The sequence below is a fragment of the Bos indicus x Bos taurus genome, chromosome 14, assembly GCF_003369695.1.
Source record: "Bos indicus x Bos taurus breed Angus x Brahman F1 hybrid chromosome 14, Bos_hybrid_MaternalHap_v2.0, whole genome shotgun sequence".
Taxonomy (NCBI): domain Eukaryota; kingdom Metazoa; phylum Chordata; class Mammalia; order Artiodactyla; family Bovidae; genus Bos; species Bos indicus x Bos taurus.
This window is the reverse complement of record NC_040089.1, coordinates 27,466,450-27,479,923: the sequence shown is the minus strand read 5'-3', so window position 1 is coordinate 27,479,923 and position 13,474 is coordinate 27,466,450. Positions and strand designations below refer to the sequence as shown.

General features: G+C 40.4%; 1 protein-coding gene across 12 annotated transcripts in view; it reads left to right on the top strand.

The window, feature by feature from the left end:
- The first annotated feature begins 1,528 nt into the window (after window positions 1-1,528).
- ASPH (aspartate beta-hydroxylase) overlaps window positions 1,529-13,474 on the top strand; it is a 169,155-nt gene continuing 157,209 nt past the window's right edge. For 8 of the 12 annotated variants that reach the window (XM_027561051.1, XM_027561050.1, XM_027561047.1 and 5 more), the window contains exons 1-2: window positions 1,529-1,781; window positions 12,731-12,880. In XM_027561051.1, coding sequence (XP_027416852.1) covers window positions 1,544-1,781; window positions 12,731-12,880 — 388 coding nt within the window. In that variant the 5' untranslated portion in view covers window positions 1,529-1,543. Of the gene's footprint in view, window positions 1,782-9,420; window positions 9,579-12,730; window positions 12,881-13,474 lie in introns of those variants that run through there. The other 4 variants (XM_027561057.1, XM_027561056.1, XM_027561052.1 and 1 more) reach the window with 4 other exon arrangements.

Sequence of the window (13,474 nt, the reverse complement as noted above, 5' to 3'; positions counted from 1 at the left end):
CCTTCAAGATAGTTAATAAGAAAAGTTTGTTTAGGTTCACTAGTTGTTTTGATGGCTTTGCATTTTCTATAGGTCACTCTAGATACATACACACCATTTTTGCCTTTGAACTGTTTAATTAAATCATGATACGTTATTCCTGAATTTTTCAGCACGTTTCCTCTAAAAACAAGGATATGTGCCTACGTAATCACAATATAATTATCACACTCAGAAAGTTTAACACTACTTACAGCACTGTTAACTGATTTAAGTCTATATTCAAACCTTCCTAGTTTATTGCAATAAGTATCCTTCAAACAGCCCACTCCACCTTTGAATTGTTGATGTCTTTTTTATTTAAAAGATTAAGATAGATTTTATTCCACAAAGTCTCATGGGTAAACTACATGCCTTTCCCCTAAAATATGTTGCTTTTTGTGATATTCTGTAGCACTTAGGAGGTGGATAAGGTGAAAAATCACAGTAAAGAGAAGCTGATTTCTTCCTTCACAACAGATGGGTAATTTAAATGTGGAGTCATGAGCAGTTTGGGGAAAACACGTAGATAAAAACACAAGTACACTAGTTTTTGAAAGAAGAGGTCAGTCTTGGCAGGGCTGTTGGGTGGTAGAGGAATTAGATTTAATCCATCCCGTCAAATTTAAGGGAAAAACAACTAGCTTGGAAACTTTCTGTGACTCATTGGAGCTAATGAAAATATTCCTTAAAATGATCAAAGTGCTCTTGCTTTACCTCTGTGATGTCGGTGGCTAGCAGACATTTAATTGACATTCCCGGACTTTGATTTCTGGACTGTCCTTCTCACGGGCACGGACTTTGAGCCGGTAACGTGGCTTCTGTGAATGTTTGTGTTACACACACAGTGCTTGTGTAAAAGTGCTGAAATCAGTCACATTTCAGAACGTAAGGCATGGAAACCCTGTCAAGGTTTAAGTAACATTTTCCGATTTCGTAATATATTTAAAATACATAGAAAATTAATTCATTAACTTTATTAATGTATTAACGAGTTAAGACATCAGAATGGGAAACTTTTACCCATTAAAAGATGCTTTAAGATAAGGAATAGGTCAATCACAGCCTGGGAGAAAATTTTGTAACACATGTTGTCTGTTAAAGGGCCATTATCCAGGCAATACAAAGATGTCCTACAGTTCAACTTAGGAAAACATTTTAAAAAATAGGCAAATGTTCAGAAGATTTGAGTAGACAGTTCACAGAAAAGAAATAAATAGCTAGTGAGCCCAGGAGAAAAGTGCTGGAACATTGGCCCTCGGGGGAATGCAAATTAAACCAACAGATACCACTGCATACTCATCAGAGTGGCTAAAATTAAAAAGACTGACCACAGCAAATGTTGACAACATCTTAGAACAAAAGAACTGTTACACATTTTTCGTGTGTATATAACATGGTGGAACCACTGGAGTAAAAGATCTGGCAGTTTCTTGCCGTAGTGAGTGTGCCTGAGCCCTGTGACCCAGCAGTTCCACTCCTAGGTATTTATTTCCCAGGAGAAGCGCAAGCTTTTATTTCTAATATGGAGGCAATGTTCTTGCACAAGAATATTCCCAGCAGCTCTATTTGTAACACTCAAGGCCTGCCAACAGTTCAGACTTCTACCAGTAGGAGAATACTCTGGTATACTCAGGTGAATTTGTCCAGCGGAATACTTCCCAGCAACAGGGAGCCATGCAGTACCCCTGCCTATAACAGACATGGCCCCTCAGAATGTAAAGCTCAGGGAGACAGGCCTCACAGCAGCAAGCATATACCAGGTACGCCATTTTTAATGACATTTCAAGAACAGGCAACACTAACCTCCAGTGGAAAAAAAAAGCGAAACAATGGGGCTGTCCCTGGGCTTGGGGTTGCTGTGGAATTTGGCTGGTAAGGGTGTCCGTGTTCTGTGTCTTGATAAGAGATTTGGGTTACATGGTGTATATTTTTGTGAAAACTCAGGGAGTGTACGCTTTAAATTAGGGCATTTCATTTTATGTAAATTGTATGTGAAATGATAAATATTGGACTGTGGTTTATGATGTAGAAGCTGAAATACTTGGGGCAGTGTGCTCGTGTCTACAGGTTTAATTTGAAATGTGTTAGACATGTAAAATGGATTCATGAATGAATATTGAGGAATGAATAGACATAACGTAAGCAAGATAATAAAATGTTAATCATCGCAACTGAGTGATATGCATATGAATATTCTACGTAAAATTCTTTCAGCTTCGTTGTGTGTTGGGAAATTTTTGTAATAAAATACTTTTCAAATATTCATGTATTGTTTGTTCGAATCCTATGAAATAGCCATTTTTGTGGGCCCCAAATAGTCAAATCCTGGCAGCTTTTTGTGTGTCGGCCTAACATGCAGCCACGTTTATAGCTGCTCTCTTTAGTAGGCTTTGTCTGGCCGGGTGTTACCATGAAGCTTCATTTTCCTCCAGTCACTGTGGTTAGTTGGACTAGATTAATCTCTGGGTAGCAGAGGCTCTTGACCATCTCTGGGGTGGATTCCTTAGCACCCCAGTCACTCTGCATTTCTGGAAGTCTGTCTGCTTTAAGTATGACCTCATTTTCAGTGCAGAATTTCTCCTCTCCTGTTGGCAGGAAGGCAGAAGGGCCTGCAGTGGGAGAAGTGATGTTTGCATTCTCTCCGTGTGGTCTGCTTTGGGGCAGTGTCCTTGTCTCTTCCAGGCTCTAGTTTGTTGGGAGTGAAAGGAGTGCTGGGGATGGGAGACGGAGAGAGGGGAAGAGAGGGAAAGCCGTCTTCTATCGTCTCATTGGTCCCTGTCAGTCTCTTGCTGGTTGATAAGACCAACTGTCCATGGTTGACAGTAGGTGGAGGTGAAAGTGGCTCAGTCCTGTTTTGACTCGTTGAGACCCCATGGACTATACAGTGACAGGCAGCCAAACACTTCCCCTGTGAGTTCTTTGGAAGGTCTGGTGGGACCTTCCAGCCCTCTGGGACATCCACTCCTGGCAGAGCCCCCTACCCTCTCTTGCTCCTTCGAATCCCTTGCTTGGCAGTCAGCCTTTTTGAGTGAGATGCTGGCATGATGGTATATACCCTGGTTCTCTCTTCCTGCCCTCCTCAGGCGAAGGAAGCTAGGACACCTTGCAGGAAGCGGAAGGAGGCGGGGGTGGTGTGTGGGGTAGGGGAGTGCACACTGCTTGGTAATTGCTGCCTTTTCTCTGTAGCTGCCCTTCCTGCTTTTCTGTGTTTCTGCTCAGGTTGGCTGAGGGTGGGCCAGTCCCCAGGACTGCTGTTACTTCAGACCAGCTGGCCACTAGAAGGCCAGCCTAGGAGGTCCCCACAGCCACTCTCAGGCTTGATAGTTTGTGGGAATAACTCAGAACTGGGTAACTTTCCTCTTTTGTGCTCTGTTCACCATTGCAATTGAATGGCAGTGGAAGGCTGCAGATTAGAACTAGCCAAAGGACGAGACTCAAGGCAAAGTGGGGAAGGTTCTGAACACAAAGCTCCCATTTTCCTCAAGGACATCAGTTTCCAGTATATGTAGAGTATTGCCAATGAGAGGAGCTCATCCGAGCCTTTGGTACCCAGAGTTTTTACTGGGCCTTCATCACTTACTGGGCTTCCCTGGTACTCAGGGGTAAAGAATCTGCCTGCCAACATAGGAGACGTGGGTTCGATCCCTGGGTCAGCAAGATCCCCTGGAGAAGGAAATGGCAACCCATTCCAGTATTCTTGCCTGGAAGATCCCATGGACGGAAGAGCCTGGCAGGCTACAGTTTATAGGATTGCAAAAGTGTTGGACATGGCTGCCCTTAACTGATATATATAGTCATACAGTCTGCAAATCACACTGTTAGACTGTCCACTGGCCAGAGCACCCAAGGAAACCAATCAGTCCTATTGGGTAGGACATGTCAGGGACCTCCAAATAGACAAGGGCAAAAGCCAGACCTCTGTTTGGGTAAAGTTAACTCTTTACTATGCAATTTACAATTACAGGCTTTCTTGCCTTAGTTTATTATGTTTTATCAGCTTCATTATTATTAACTTATTTAGTAAAAGGTTGAAGCTTGTCCCCAGAATATATTGTGATACATAATTGCATCAACTGCTTTTTTTCTTGTAATTTTTAAAATGCATATGTTTTGTAATTTATCACGTGAGTTTTCTATATGTGAAGGTGTTAGTCGCTCAGTCATGTCCAGCTCTTTGCAACCTCATGGACTGTAGCCTGCCAGGCTCCTCTGTCCATGGAATTCTCCAAGTAAGAATACTGGCGTGGGTCACCATTCCCTCCTCCAGGGGATCTTCCTGACCCAGGTGATCGAACCCAGATCTCCTGTATCACGGGCAGATTCTTGACCTTCTCAGCCACCAGGGAAGCCTGAGCTTTCCTTATAGTTTTTGCTAATGCTTTTCTTTACTTCCTTCTTGCATCTCTTGGGCACTTTATTGTAAATGCTGAATTCTTTCACCCTAGAAAGTGTGGGCTCTTGGGAAGGATGGCTGCAGATCTTTTGCTGTCTAAATGGATTAAGGTCAAAAAGTCCTCAGGGACACAGCTGTAAATCGGTGGTGGTCACGCATGATGGCTTTGTGACCTAGTCTCATTGCCTCGGATTTAGAGCTACATAAGTAAGTAGGGTTATGCTTTTCTGTCGTTTTTAGTTTTGAAAAACAACAACAACAACAACTTTTTTTTGTTATTTTTTTGAAACAACTTCCATCATCTCAGAGTTTCTGAATGGACACCACCACTTTTTTAAAAGTACCTTTTACCACTCTAGATTCAGCAGGAGACCGAATTTCAGTACCATACTAATAGCTGTTACCTACACAAGATAAATGATTGACAAGCTGGGGGTGTTTTTTGTTTCTAAGTCTTCTCTCTTTATTAAATTCTCTGTAGAAAGAACTAATGACACTTTAGGAACTTGCTCATTAGGCCTGGCATGAGCATTTGGGGCTTAGCTCCCATTTGTGTTGTATTTTTAGCTTCTTACTAGTGGAGTTCTGGTCTACCACAGAGTCATTAGGTGGGGTTGATGGGCCTGTGCTCTGATACAGTTGTTCTCTCTGCAGTGAATCAGCAGTAATCCAGACAGAAGTATACGTTGGGGCAGTGGTTCCCAACTTGGGGTCCAAAGATTAATAAAGTTTCCAAAAATTGTTTGGGAGCTGATTTAGATAGTTATTGCTAATTGTTTCTCTTTTCCTCATTTATCCTGATGCAAATGGAAATGGCTTTCTTCATTTTGTTTTACTGAATTCTAAAACCCATGGCAGCCCCTTGTCACTCCTCCAGTCTTTTATGCCTTTTCCCAGGGTCAGTGGGGAGAGGTGTCGGGGGTGCCTTAGGTGTTAGGTGCTTCAGGCGTCTGGCCAGTGGGCTGACGAATGGACTGCACAGGTCCTTCATGCTCAGGTCTTCTTGTGCTCAAGCTGGGTGTCACGAAGCCAGGATTGATCAGTGAGGACTTTGTCTGACATAGAGCAATGAGCTCGTGGTCCTAGACCATTTGGGGTTCCTCACCATTGTTTGGGAACTACTGGACTTTTTCCCTGATTTCTCTCTTTCTTAATAATTTATAGATCTTTTCCACTTATGAATGAATTTTAGGATCATTAAATTCCTGGAGATGAGGAAGCTTGAAGTGACCTGACATTTATCGGAATATTTATTGGGTCCCTTTTCTCCCTTATTTCTGAAGTGTTAGCAGGAAGAAGTTTGATTACTCTGTAACAGCAAGGATTCGAGAAAGAATTTACCTACTTATTTAACAAATAGGTGCAAGGCAGATGTACATTAATGAACAAGACAGATTCAGTTCCTTGTTCCAGACCCGAGCACTAGGGATGCAGTGATTCTCTTTTTCTGTGGTCCCTGGACCACCATCAGATCACCTTGTTATCAATAGAAATGCATAATCTTGGGCTCCACTCCAGACCTACAGAACCGAAACTGTGAGGTGGGCCCAGCAATCTGTGTTGATGGGTCCTCCAGGTGACTCTGGTTTGAGCAGCACCACTGTAAGTGATAGCTGATTGGGTAAGCCATCAGGAGGATGGCTTGGAGGAAGTCATCACTCTTGCCCTGTGAGAATCCTGATGGGTTTTCACCTGGTCAGTTTTAGAAGAGGAAGAGCACTGGACTCCATGGACATAGGTCTTGGCTCTTGTGGTCTCCAGTGATGTCAGGCTGACAGTAATAATCTCAGAGCACACTGTAGAAGTTTAATCTTTGCTTGAACCTAGGAGTTTGCTATTAGTTCCAGCAGCTGTTACAAGGAATAGTTAATATTACTTCATTTCTCTTTGCTAGGGTCATAAAGATATGATTTGCTATATGCAAATTTTATTGATTTAAAAGACTTTATAAATTGAATTATTATTGTAAGAGGTCAAACCAGTCATCCTAAAGAAAACCAACTCCAAATATTCACTGGAAGAACTGATGCCAAAGCTCCAATACTTTGGCCACCTGATGCAAAGAGCCGACTCATTGGAAAAGACCCTGATGCTGGGAAAGATTGAAGACAAAAGGAGAAGGGCAGTAGAGGATGAAATGGTTAGATAGTACCATTGACTCAACGGACATGAATTTGAGCGTACTCTAGGAGATAGTGAAGGACAGAGGAGCCTGGTGTGCTACAGTCTATGGGTTTGCAGAGTTGGCCACAACTTAGCAATCAAGCAACAATTATAAGAGATAGTTACTTGGAATTCAGGTTTTCTTTTTCCTTAAGCAATGTTATTTTAGAGAGATTTCATCCTAATGGCCCTATCTAGAGTAACAGGTCTGCCATTATTGTGAAACTGAGGAGGTAAGATATTTTACTGCAATACCTGTAAAATTGTTGCAAGAAACAAGGAGAAGGTTAACTCTAGGGTGTGTAAATATATGTGATAAAGATTTGTGGAGAAGAATTATTTGGAGCTGTATGGAAGGATCCTCGGGGTGAGGTGTACCCATACTCAGTAGCTGTGATTCTTGTCTCGGTTTGACGTTTGGCCCCACACCTGGAATTAGGGCCTTGCTCAGGCCCATAAAGGGAGAGAGGAAGCCCTCGTGGCCTCTGCAGGCTTGTTGGCAGGCCAGGGCCATGAAAAGAGCTGTAAATTGGGGCTGAGCAGACCTGTGCATGAGTCCAGATGGCTCCAATCACAATGTGCCGTATGCATGACTTCAGCAAATATTTGCAGGCCTCCTTCGTGCCAAGACACTTTTCTTCCCCCTAAACTTTAAACTTTTTATTCTGTATTGGGGGATCACCAGTTAACAATGTTGTGGCAGTTTCAGGTGAACAACTCAGGGACTCAGCAATGCATATGCATGTATCCATTCTCCCCCAAACCCTGCTCCCATCCAGGCTGCCACATGACATTAAGCAGAGTTCCCTGTGCTATACAGTAGGTCCTTGTTGGTTATCCATTTTAAATACAGCAGTGTGTACATGTCCATTCCAAAGTCTATAACTATCCCTTCTCCCGGCCTCATTAAGTTCATTTATTTGCATCTTCATAGATGGACCTAGAGAGTGTCATACTGAGTGAAGTAAATCAGACTGAGGAGGAGAAATATCATATGACATCTGTTATATGTGGAATCTAGAAAAAGATGATACTAGTGAACTTACAAAACAGAAATTCTCCAAGACACTTTTTATGGGCAAGGAAACGGAGGCCCAGATGTTTGATGACTACCCTCAAATCAAAGGTTTTGAAACTTGAATTGAGGTCTCTTGAGTCTGAAATGGGCTACGCACTTGTAAGTATGATGGCTTGGTTTCCAGTGTTCCCAAGAAGGGCCTCCAGTCACTCTCACTTCCTCTCTGAAAACAACAAAAGAAGCTTCTGAAATATTTGTCTAGGAAATCTGTATGATGGTTGGTGATCTATCTTAAACCCCTATCAACAGATGATTCTTTATCATTCAACATTTTAGTCAGTACTGACTTCAGCAGGACAGATCCTTGAAGGGAGGAATGACTCTTGGTCAGGGCACCTAAGACCCTGGTCAGTTTTGCTTAGGTGTCCCTGCTGCTCTGTTCACTCTGTCCAGGCTCTGGGCCATTGAATATTGGCATCATAGGTGCTGACTCCTTTTCAGGACATTTATCTGTTTCATTTGTGTGTGAAGTATTCAGTTTGACTGAAAAAATTCAAGACTCATAAACAACTTTTAAAGGTTGCTGCCTCGCTCTAGATACAGTGTGTGCTAAATTAATTTAGTGTATTGATCAGAGCTCTGATGAAGTCTGTGAGCTGCTAAACTGGGAAAGATTGAAAGCAGTATGACAAGGGGGTGGCAGAGGATGAGGTGGTTAGATAGCATCACAGACTCAGTGGACATGTGCGTGCTAAGTTGCTTCAGTCGTGTCCAACTCTGAGACCCTGTGGACCATAGTCCACCTGGCTCCTCTGTCCATGGGGTTCTCCAGGCAAGAATACTGGAGTGGATTGCCATGCCCTCCTCCTGGGGATCTTCCTGACCCAGGAATCAAACCTGCGTCTCTTACATCTCCTGCACTGGCAGATGGGTTCTTTACCACTAGCGCATGGATTTGAGCAAACTCCAGGAGACAGTGGAGAACAGAGAAGGCTGGTGTACTGCAGTCCATGGGGTCACAGAGTCAGACATGACTTAGCAACTGAAAAACAACAACAAATCTTAAATCAGTGAATAAACTGGGCTGGTTTTATTTCCCAGAAGAGAATATTTGGAGAGGGGGGTAGGGAGAAGATGAAAACAAATCAGAATACAGTTATGCAATCTCTTTCCAGTTTCCTGAGATGATTTATCTAGTGTTTCCTAGATGATTTTCTTACTGGTGAAGAGTTCCTTCTTTCCCTGTCTACTCCCGTGCCCACCATGTCTTCCTCCCCAGCTCTCTCTCCCTCCTTCTCTAGGAAACAATTTTTTATTGTCACTTTACTTTTGCTGTTGAGGGAATTAGTCTTGGGAAGGTATTGTCTGTGATTCAGAATTCTAGAGCATTGATTCATTTCTTACTTTTTAGGGCTCTGTTTCATTAGGACAAACTAAATAATGGACTTTTCACATAGGCATTGGATTAGATTCCCAAGGGTCAATTCAAGCTGTTGCTGGGCATGGGGCTACATTTTATAGCAAGACTTATTTCAGTTTTGAATGATTTGGTATTTGGCTAAAAGCACTGAAGACTGATTTCAGAAAACCCGAACTGGCAGCACGTTTTTTCCTCTTTTTTATTTTTTAAGCATGCTTGATTTTTTTTTTTTTTAGATTTTGGAGTTGGGGAATAGGATCAACTCAGAAAGGGATCCCAGAAGTGGGAGAAAGGCTGTCATACTCTTAGCAGAGCATTTCAGCCCAAGTGATTAGCAGTATTTGGCCCTGAGGAAGAGGCCTCTAAAAATAACTGGTGAGCAGAGTTTGCAATCAGGTCCAATTTCAGCTCTAGAGGCCTTGCCCAAGGAACTGCTGGCCTGTCCACAGCGCCAGTAGGTAGCAAAGGGCCTGTGTCGTGCCTGATACCTGCTCACAGGGCTTTGGTTTTTTTTTCCTTCCATATATATTATTCATGGATTGAAGAAATCAAAATGGCAGAAGGTAAAGTTATATTTTTGTTCTTTGGGTTAAAAGTGGTTTGGAAACAAGACGGCAGTTTTTACCTTGATTTTCAGTTGTGCGCTGTTCAGATATTTTTGGCTAAGTGCTTTGACTGCATCTTCTATGTTTTCCATTTCAAACTCCTGGAGATCTCAGTGTTTCAAGTAGTTTAATTTTTCATGGACCAATCTGTCTTTAATATTAATGTTAAGTTTTAGAGTCTTAACCTAGAATATCTTTTATTGTATTGTAATATCAGGGACAACATTTTACAAACTTCAGATAAATGAACAAGTGGTTTGTCTTGGTCTTAGAATTTAATTACAGTGATTTTAAAGAATTGTGTGCATTTAGATTTCATATAAAATTTTAGGAAATTTAAGGGCTTTATGATTCCTGTCTGGTATTAATGAACATACTTAGTTGGCTGAAGCAGAGCCTTATATGTGGAAATGGACCTAATTTTTGTGAAGCAGACGACAAATGCAAAGAAAGGACTTAGGGATTTTATTTTGTTTTTTCAAATTGAATCATTAACCTTCAACTGTTCTTTAATGGTGTGTTGATTTACATTTTTGTATGTGTTTGTTTTTGCTTTTCTTTGTGAATTAAGATAGTCTTTTTAATGGAAGGCAAGTTGTATTGGCTCATTATGTCAAAAATGTGTTTAAGAAACATAAAATAGACATGTTGGAACTGCTTCCAGTTCTCAGCTACCTAAGCAGTCACTGGAAGGATTCTATTATTAGTGTGGAGAATATGAGTCTCTCTGCTTTGAACACTGTTTTAAATAAATGGTGAAAATGGATCACTTGACCATCCTAATAAAGAAGAATATGAGATCTGTTTCTGATTTTTAGTTCTTTTTTAAGGCACTTCTCCCCTTCTCCATGGATTGCTTAATCTACAGAGTGAAGCAAAGTCAGCTGTTACTTCTGACCCACTTTTATAACAGTTCTTGGCTCCAAGGGTGTGATATTCTGTAATGCAAAAAAGTAATCAGTTTGATGAATTGCTTTTATGGTTTTTTAAAACTTTAAATGTATATACAGTCTTGGAGTATAAATATGACATCCCTAAAATAATGCTTACCAAAGCTCATTAAATGGTTGATTTGTAATTCACTTATAGTTCGAGTTATGTAATTGATCAGATGCTGGAGTACATCTTCTATTTTGCCTTTCCTTCATCACATAAAATTCTGCTTGTCCCTAGCCCCATCTTCATCTTATCTTAGAAAAGAAGGACAAACTACTAGATGTTTTTCCAGAATATGTTTGGAGCAGAGTACTAGTTTCACATATGCTTGGGAAGTTTTAAACTCTCTAGAAGGGTTTATCTTACTATGGTCTGTTTAGTTTGGTTGGACAGAAACCGATCTGCCCTTTGGGACTAAGCACACCATATTTACAAAGTGACGTATGAAGAATGTGTTATTTGGTGTCGGTTTAAAAGTTCCACTAAAAAGATGGTTCAGAAAAGACACCTTTCTGTAATTTACTGTTTTGTTCCTTCATGAATTAGTAAATAATAACAGTAAAAAGATTGATGCTACTGGAGTAATACCTAATTTATTTGACATTATGAAGGGATGGATAAAATAATGCTAATCATTTCATGTTCTAGCTAAGTAACATTTACCCTTTCTTTGACATTTACCTTTTAAGCAATAAATCCATTTAATAAAAAAAAATTTGAATAAAAATCTTTCCAAAATTTTTTATACATTTTTTGCACTGTTAAACAGTTTGAAACAATGGATTAATGGCAGAATTAACTTGAATGTCATTATTACTTTGTACTAAAAGATTATTTTAATAGTTAAGGACTATAAGTTTTATAGTTAAGGTCTGGTCACCAATAAGCATCAATCATAAATGGCTTCCTGCCATTCTTTTCAAGTTCTTGTGTCTACTTTTGCTAGATTCAAATATTTTCTAGGCACTTTCTTCCATCAGCACGTTACTGCTTTAACTCCTTTGGGTTAGGCTGTCTTTAATGTCTATTTAATTTTGTTCAATGAGTTAGGAAACTTTTTTTTTTTTTTAATTTTATTGGAGTCTAGTTGATTTGCAATGTTGTGTTGGTTTCAGGTATACAGCATAGTGCAATTATGCATATACATATATTCATTCTTTTTTAGGTTCTTTTCTCGTACAGTTTATCACAGAATATTGAGTAGAGTCCCCTGTGCTATACAGTAGGTCCTTATTGGTTGTCTATCTTATATATAGTAGTATGTGTGTGTTCATCTCAAGCTCCTGTTTTATCCCCCGCCCTCCAACCCTGTAAGTTAGGAAACTTGATTGAAGTTGTTAGAATCCTCTAAAATGAATATTGGTGAAGGAAATGGCAACCAACTCCAGTATTCTTGCCAGGGAAGTGCCATGGACAGAGGGGCCTGGTGGGCTAGAGTTCATGGGGTTGCAAAGAGTTGGACGGAACTTAGGGACTGAACAACAACATAAAATATATTAAATGTATCAAATGTGATACCTGACTGTTCTGGTGAGCAGGACCTTACAAAGGTGTTTCTGCATCGAGACTGATTTGAAAACCTTCCCCTGTGTCTGTGGGTCCCAGTGGATCCTCTGTAGAAGGAGCACTGAACTGCACTGCTTGGCTTCTCTTCTTCCCTGACCTCTATTTCCTATAAATAGTTTCCTTCCTTCTGTGCTCTCTGCCTAAGAATATGGAGCATTTTGAGGAAAGCTTTTTTCTATGGCAGTTAGAGTATTCCAGATTCTACAGAAACTAAATGGAGCAGGAAAAAAGGGTTTGGCTACCTCTGTGGTCTTATTAAGCTGTTGATAGACTCTGAACTTTGAAGGAGGTTCTATTTAGGTTGTTTGGATACAGAACTTGGAACACACATAGCAATTTTTATTTTAAAAATAGTCATTAGTAGTTTATTTCTTTCATTACTTCAACATTAGGGTCTTAGGTATGTGGTTTTGTGTCAAACCATAAGTCTTTTTCATTTTCAGAATCTTTGTGTAACATGATTTAAGAATTTAAACGACAACTAACTTTGAAGTGATTTAGCATTGTAAGCACTATCAAATTCCTGGAGAAATATTTCAGTGAAAAGAGGTTCAATAAAACTTTTTCTTCTTATATAATGACATTTTCCCTCTTTTATTTTTTAACAGAGACGAAACAGGGAGGACTCAAGAATGGGAGGAAAGGAGGACTTTCTGGAAGTTCATTTTTCACATGGTTTATGGTCATTGCACTGCTCGGAGTCTGGACATCAGTAGCTGTGGTCTGGTTTGATCTTGTTGATTATGAAGAAGTGTTAGGTAAGGGTCTTCATGTTGTTTCTTTTTAGTACTGTTAATTTCTGTAGCCTTCCAGTGGTTCTCAGAAGGGAAGGAAGAAAAGGGGACGTTAGCAGGGTTAGCTTGGAGTGATGGCTTCAACTTCTTTCAACTTCTTTGAACATGATCTGTTGAAGTAAAAATAGACTTACACTGTTTGCACAGAAAAATTGTATCAAACAGTATACACTCCCATGACATGGAATAGTCTATCATTTCTATTCCATTTTGTTATATTATGAATTTTTAAAATAGGTCATAAGCCACTGAATTTATTCAAGGACCTGTGAATGGATCATAAACACAACTGGCAAGACCCTGACTTAAAGAAAGCATTTCAAAGCATACCTTCTGTGTCCTCATTGAAATTGTGGGAGGACACGTCTGTGTGTGAGTTCATGTGTAGGTGTGCCCTGTACGCTGTTTGGAGGAGGTTGTCGTGTGACTTCTGAGAGTTGTCTTCCTTCCTTCTCTTTTCCCCTTTCTCTCCCCATAATCACTGCAGTTTTTCATGATTTTTTTTACTTTGATGATTCTTTGGTTTCACTTGATCAAGTCTTTTTTTTTTTGTAATTG